This window comes from Sinocyclocheilus rhinocerous, unplaced genomic scaffold, assembly GCF_001515625.1.
Source record: "Sinocyclocheilus rhinocerous isolate Xijiao unplaced genomic scaffold, SAMN03320098_v1.1 scaffold19, whole genome shotgun sequence".
NCBI classification, from domain to species: Eukaryota; Metazoa; Chordata; class Actinopteri; order Cypriniformes; family Cyprinidae; genus Sinocyclocheilus; species Sinocyclocheilus rhinocerous.
Window position 1 is genome coordinate 3,805,688 of NW_015638975.1, and position 7,651 is coordinate 3,813,338.

A 7,651-nucleotide genomic window follows, 5' to 3' on the forward strand; every position below is an offset into this window, starting at 1 on the left:
TTTTGCATTGCTCAATAGCTAATTACCCTCCTCCATCCCCAGCTCCTCCTCTGTCAGTCAGGATTCAGCCTTCTGATTCTCCTTTGAATCAGACTAATTCTAAAATGTGTACATAACATTATTGAACTTTAACGATATCTGCAATACATTTATGTTGGTTCTGTTCTGTTTACCCTGCTCGGCTGCATGGATGCGCAGGGAGTTCTTGACCAGAACAGAACCATACCGCCAATCCAAACTGTATGCTAATTGTCAGTCATCTTTGACGATAGTGGTCCTGCCAGAACTAAAGTACTAACATTACAGAAACTAGAACTGATTAAAAAAATAATGCTAAATATTAATATTAAAAACAAAAACAAAACCGTAGAACAAATTACTAAAACATAAACTAAAATGAAAACTAAAAACGTATAAATAAATAAATAAAATTGTAAATACTACTAAAATAATCCTGTCTTAAAATAAAATCACTGAAAAAAAGGCTGGTCCAGATATCTTGCTTTTTGCATTAATTAAACACAGGTTTTATGTATAGGCAAGGCTACAAACAATATATTAGGCATTATGACAACTTATTTTGGTTTGTATGTGCCATTTAAGTACAGGTTAATTTTAAAATTCCTGGCGCCACAGTAGTAGACTAATATTGGAAACCTTAACTTAAAAAAAGAAGTGAAATAAAGTCAAGTAAAGTAGTAGTGACAGTGATAAATGATTATTTACAGACAGAAAGCTAAGACAATTATAAATATCAAGTTTGCATGCTACTAAGTGTCTCAAAAAAAACTCTGAATGACATGCTGTCTGAAGCTTGGGCTGATGTCAGATAGGTTTCGTTTCATATCTGTGAAACAGAAAATGCCTGATAAGTTATTTGACCCCTGCAGGGCGCTGATGAGTTTATGGGCCGTTGTGTTTGCCAACCATCAATGGTGTCTTCCCCTCGCCTTGCCTGGTATCCCATCCAGAAAGCTGGGAAGCCTGCTGGACAACTGCTTGCTGCTTTCGAACTGATCCGCAGAGATAAAGTAAGAGTTATATGAATTATCATCCTCATAGACATTATATCACTTGTGATATTGTAACTGGCATCTGTGGCCTTAATTAATTTTCCAATTTTCAGTCTCCATGTGAATGACACATGCCATAATTAAGGCTATGAAAGTAATTAAGATCACCTCAGTGATGATTCTGTAGGATTTTTTGCGTCTTTTAGTCACATCTAGCCCAACTGTTGTCTGCAGCATCTCTGTTGAAAGAAATGCTTTTGTTATGAGTTTAACCCACAAGTGTTTACATGGCACATATCACAGCTTCTCCAGCACCGCAGAGGAAGTTTAGTGGCTCCTTCACCCACGCAGTTGTATTTGTATGCATAGCACCTGACAACATATGATTTAAAATGCAAAATCGCTCTCAGTTTTTACAGTACGAAATAATTTAGTCGTTTCTCTTCATTCTTTCTTCACAGCCTGCAGTTCATCACATCCCCGGTCAAGAGGTTAGTCATATGTCTTTAAGTTGCCCGTCTTTTTTTCCCCTTTTTTCCTTTGCTTTCTTTAAAAAATGCACAGACACACACTTCCTGTCCTCCAAGTCATCGTCACTCCCTGTTCTCTCAGTCAAGCACGACTGAGTAATTGGATAGAGCTGCTGTAAATGACATAAACATCACTGTATCTGAACCAGTTTCACTAGCCCTGTCTGGGCAATGCAGACAGCCAGGAGACTGATTGGAGATGCCAGTGGAGTTTAAAAGTGCCAGAGGCCCCACCCAGTCCAGACCTGTCCAGCTGGCATCAGTTAGAGTGGGATAATCACAGGGAAATTGAATTAAAGTGAACCCTTAGAGAACAGTCAAACCACCCACCCACGCACACACACAAACAAATGCCCGCACTGTAACACTTTATTTATTTGATTTTAAAAATCTTTTTTTTTTCTGCAGGGTGATATTATTCCACCCTCACATATCATGGATGAGGTAAGTGCTGGTGGAGGATTCTGTGAATAGACAATGGATCTTATTTGCAGTTGTTCCAGAGCATCTCTTTCCTGTTCTCTCGTTCATTTTTCCCTCTCTGTTTATTTTGGGCATCTTCAAGCTTGTGCTTCCAGGGTTCGTCTCTGACAATCAACAGCAATGGGTACAATTCAGCATGCATGCACATACACAGACACATTTCACTGTATTTAGTTGATTAAACACAATGAAAAAAAAACACAGGACATGTGGTTCCACCATGTTAAACCAGAGCTAATGATTAAGTCATTCAGACATTTATAGCGGCCTATAATGTGAAAGATACTGAGCTGGAACCAGTATAGTTAAAGCTCCAACATGTCATTCCCACTGGTTTTCATTAGGCCGTGGGTATGGAGTGTTGAGATCTAGACGTTTGTTTTATCGCTGGTGGGTAGATTCCTCCAGAACTCTGTGTACTTCTACGCACCTCCTTGATTTTTATGAGGCCTGCCAAGGACAAGATCTTGTGGGAGACGGCTTGGAAATTAAGAGGCCTTTCTGATCCGGCTGTATTCCCAGCTCTCCTATCTACTGGATTCCGCTTCATCTGCACAAAGATTTGTATTGTTCTGCAGTGGCATTTCAAAAAGACACAGTGATAGACTAATGGTGGAACTAACATGCTGCTATTAGACTGCATAATAGCTGCTCTTCATTAGATACAAACACACTAGGGATGTAAACATTTGCAAGTCGCCAATAGTAAAGGAAAACATTGGCAATGCATGGTTCACCGTCTTGCACTTTCCCTTTTCCTCTGTATTCCACATTACTGTCTTTGTTTTGCTGGAAATAACAGCATGATATCATTAAGATCTAGGGATGCACTGATATTAAATGACCAATAATACAATAATATTATATAGTATTATAAAATAATAAAACAGAATATTTGGCAATATTATGGACTTAAATGCACAAACACTATTCAATGAGAACTGAAGTGGGCTGGATGATGGCATCACTTTTTACTCTAGAGTTCCTTTATAAACCATTTGAACTTAATCCCTAATTGATAAACTTTACACAGTTATTCAACTCAACTGAATCAACAATGAACTGGCATTAACTGAAATTTATACATCTGTAATTTATACATCTGTATTGTATAAAGTGTTATATAAATAAAGGTGACTTGACTTTAATAAAATTCTGTACTATTTTGACTAAAATTAAAAGCCAAACTCTAAAAAATTAAATCAATTTAAATGCTACAAGTGAATTTAGGCATCAAAGCATTATAATGTACATTATGAAAAAAGAATATTCACTGTAAATATACAGTTTGGAAAATTTTTACAATGAACAGTGTTATTAAATTATTAGAAATTAACCTTAAGTGAGTGCTAGATGACAGCACATGTAATCTAAAAAATACACTGTACAAGTAAGTTCAATTGAAATTACATTAAACTGACTCAAAAAATTGAGTTGAATAATATATAACTTAAAAAATAAAGTTAAAATTGGTTGAATTAATTTGATTTGAGTTAAAACATTGGAAAAACATATGTTCCCATTACTTATTGGACATATAATTGTTACAGTGGGAAAATAGGAGAAATGTGGTACCAATTTGCCAATATTATTATTATTATTTTTTTTTAAATTCCCAAAACAGAAGAGAATAGTGCTAGCAGCACCAGGGTCATATAGGTTTGATTCCTAGGGAATACATAAACTGATTAATTATATAACTTGAATGCAATGTACAGTAAAAAGCTTTGGATAAAAGTATTTGCCAAATGCTTATATGTAAATGTAAATGCAATATATATAGGATCTGATTAATTCTCTTTGACCTTTGAATACAGTGGCCTTTCCAAAATTATTTGTTTGTTTCTAAAGACTTGAGCATGTTGAGTACTGAGTTTGTATAATTGTCGGGAAATGTTCTCATTTATCAAGTAGATTAGCCATGCTTCCTTGAAGGTGTGTCTGTTTTAATGACGTTCTTTCAAATCCTTGCCTTAACTTAATGAAGTTAGACATTACATAGTCTAATTCTCCATGACTGAAGCGTATCTCCGAAGGTCCCTTTGCACAGAGCACCATTGTATTCAACAGTAGTACCATTCATCAAACAATTGCACTGGCACAACACAGTCCTGGCTAATCCTTATGTGTGTGTGTGTGTGTGTTGCGGCTTGATTGCTAACTTTGATTGGCATGTGAAGTCATGATGTTTGACTTTTTGTAGCTGCTATTAGTAACCAATTCCTTGTTTGTTTTCACACCCATTTTCGAATTTGGGTGCGTCATGCAAATGTACTTATAGAGAAGAATGGAAACATAGTGCTTGTGAAGCTGAGTCCTCTAAATGTACTCTATGTCTCCTTCAATTTTGTGAAGATAACATTTTGCATGGTTTTTGAAACTGTGAATGCATTTTCAGCCATCTTTGATTGCTTATTGTATATAGTTAAATGGAGAATATCCATATCAATGTTATTTTACGTACTTTTATCCTTTTTAATAATATTTGAATTAGCTTTTATTTTTGTATTTTCAGTTTTAATTTTAGTTTTAGTTTACTTTTTTATAATTTTATGTGCTTTCGTTGTTGTTATAATGAATATTAATTTATTTTTATTTCATTTTTAGTTTTTATTTGCTTCCGGTTGAATAAATGTTTGTTTATTTCCGGCAATTTTAGTGCTTTAACTTGCAAGGCAAGGCATGTCAAGGCAACATTTCAAAGTTTTTATCTAATATTTATATTTTATTTTCTTTCAGTTTTTTCTAAAATTAACAAAATTATTTTTTATAGCTTTAGTTGTATTTAACAATAATGAGCCTGATCCTTAAGTTATATTTACTCATATTATGCTTTGCTCTTCATTCTTAGCCAGAGGACTCTGATTTGCCATATCCACCTCCACAAAGGGAACCTAATGTCTACATGGTGCCGCAGGGGATAAAACCTGTCCTACAACGCACAGCTATTGAGGTGGGCCCAAAACCTTTCATCGGGTTATCCATTTATAGTTTAAAGCTTCTAGTGCAGTATAGACTACTTGAACCTTACGAAAAGCACTGACATCGCTTTTTTACCATGCATTTTACATGGCTGTTTTACCATTCATGATTACTTTAGGACATGCGACTTAACCTTTTAACCTTTTAACTCTTAGATACTGGCGTGGGGTTTGCGTAACCTGAAGAGTTTCCAGCTGGCCAGTGTGACATCTCCCAGTCTTCAGGTGGAATGTGGAGGAAGTGTGGTTCAGTCGTGCGTCATTCGAAATACTAAGAAGAACCCCAACTTTGAAGTCAACACCCTGTTCATTGATGTCGTAAGCTCTGGATCTTGTTTTGTTTGTTTTTATGTACATAATTTTGTTCAAAATTAGGTCAAGTAGGGTAAGATTAGATACAATTATGTAAGATTTAAAGGAATAGTTCACCCAAAAATGAAAATTTGATGAACATTTACTCACCCTCAGACCATCCAAGAATGTAGATGAGTTTTAATTTAGCATTACATCACTTGCTCATCAGTGGATCCTCTGCAGTGAATGGGTGCCGTCAGAATGAGAGTCCAAACAGCTGATAAAAGCATCACAATAATCCACAAGTAATGCACAAGACTCCAGTCCGGCAATTAATGTCTTGTGAAGTGAAAGGCTGCAAGATTGTGAAAAACAACTCCATCATTTAGGTGTTTGAACTTTAAATCATCACTTCTGGACAAAATGGCAGTTCATTTAATCCATATTAATGCTTTCTTTAGTGAAAAAAATTTAATTTCCTGTTGTCCCCTCATATCAATATCTACCGACATGTTTGTCTAGAACTGTTTTTGCTTGTAAAGAGTACTTGGTCTTTTCATATTTCTCTCCTGATTCAGAAGAGATGACTTTTTCATTGTAGAAAACAATATTCTGATCAGAGGACGGCTAGATGACTTTTAGCTGGAAACAATGTTTGAAGTTAAAAACATCTTACTGATGGGTTTGTTTATTATAAAATGCAGCCTGTGGATTACTTACATTACTTGTAGGTTATTGTGATGTTTTTATCAGCTGTTTGGACTCTTATTCTGACGGCACCCATTCACTGTAGAGGATCCATTGGTGAGAAAGTGATGCAATACCAGATTTATCCAAATCTGTTCTGATGACGAAACAAATTCATCTACATCTTGGATGACCTGATGGTGAATAAATTGTTAGCAAATTCTCATTTTTGGGTAAACTTTTCATTTAACTTTTATGGGCATTCATCAAGGCAAACATAACGCATCTATTGTAACTATCAAAGGTTAATAAATACAGTTGACCTTTGGCTGGGCCCTCTTCAGATTTCTTGTAGATTCTTTATGTAGAAATCCAGTTAAGATATCAAATTTTGTGTTACAGCATGCTGCTAACCAGTTGAGACAGACTTATATACAATGTGGTCACGGTGTCCTTCACATGGTGGATGTTTCACGAGTGATGACTGGCACAGTAAAAATGTTCCCTAGCAATGAGCGTCAGTTCTTAATTCTAAAACGTAAGATAGTCTGGATTCCGTTCCAATACTCATCTAAGGCTGGAAGGCATCGCCTGGAAAGAATGCTGAATGACTAGCAAAGTTATTTGCACTGTCAGTCGTGGTCAGCCCTGTGTCATGTTTGCCTCAGTTTAGGGTGTGAAATACTTTCACAGAGTATGAGAGGAGAGAGAGGAAGGTTCTGTGGAATAACAACTGAAATGGAGAAATAAACAAGACATTATAAGTTAAAGGTTTGGAAGCCTTGCATCTCTTTATGTTCATGTCTTTGTTATTCGTAATCTCTTCTCCACTGTAGCGACTGCCCAAGGAAGAGCTCTACATGCCTCCACTGGTGATCAAGGTTATAGACAACCGTCAGTTTGGCAGGAAGCCTGTAGTTGGCCAGTGCACAGTCCACTCGCTGAATGAGTTCCACTGGCAGCCAGAGAGCCTCGACAGAGACCCTACTGAAGAAGAATTTGGTGAGGAAATAAGGGAATGACTAAATACCTTTTAAACCGCACAGCAAAGTATATTAACATATATATATAAAGCAGTGTTCGAACTATACCGTGGACTTTGGGGGAGCCCACTTGTTTTTTTTTTCGTGCGCTTGCTTACAATGACTTACAAAGATACATAACAGCTACAAGTGTATGCACTATATAGGATAAATCACTATACAGGATTTATACTTTATCGACACAAATTGATAGGTGAAACAACAAACAGCCACCCACAAATAGTCTATAAACAAAGCATCAGGCTGTCTGAGTTCACATGAACAACAGGTAAAGTTACTCGTCGTCAGGCTACAGAAGAATACCATAATTCCTCCGTTCAATTAGGCCTAAGACATCGAGAGTCACGCAGACCTATAACAACCCAGCCACAACACATAATTGCGAATAACATGCCTTACCTTAACACAGAATCGACCACAGAGTCCAGCGTTTATATTTTTTCTACGAATCTTTGAGTTAACATGTACTAAACATGAGTGGAATTTGCAAATATCAGTCTGAAATGGTAAATAACAGCCATCATAAATGCTCCTCGAGCCAATTTGTTTACCGGGGCTTCAACTGCATTAGTAAACTTAATTAGCATCACATGGATATGCTAGATGAAACTGACGAAGCG

At 36.4% G+C, this 7,651-nt stretch overlaps 1 protein-coding gene across 5 annotated transcripts in view; it reads left to right on the plus strand.

Annotated features, from left to right (window-relative positions):
- dysf (dysferlin, limb girdle muscular dystrophy 2B (autosomal recessive)) overlaps positions 1-7,651 on the plus strand; it is a 74,696-nt gene that overhangs the window by 34,557 nt on the left and 32,488 nt on the right. For all 5 annotated transcript variants that reach the window (XM_016566062.1, XM_016566061.1, XM_016566066.1 and 2 more), the window contains 7 exons: positions 891-1,031; positions 1,475-1,504; positions 1,952-1,987; positions 2,109-2,150; positions 4,878-4,979; positions 5,164-5,325; positions 6,825-6,990. In XM_016566062.1, coding sequence (XP_016421548.1) covers positions 891-1,031; positions 1,475-1,504; positions 1,952-1,987; positions 2,109-2,150; positions 4,878-4,979; positions 5,164-5,325; positions 6,825-6,990 — 679 coding nt within the window. The remainder of the gene's footprint in view (positions 1-890; positions 1,032-1,474; positions 1,505-1,951; positions 1,988-2,108; positions 2,151-4,877; positions 4,980-5,163; positions 5,326-6,824; positions 6,991-7,651) is intronic.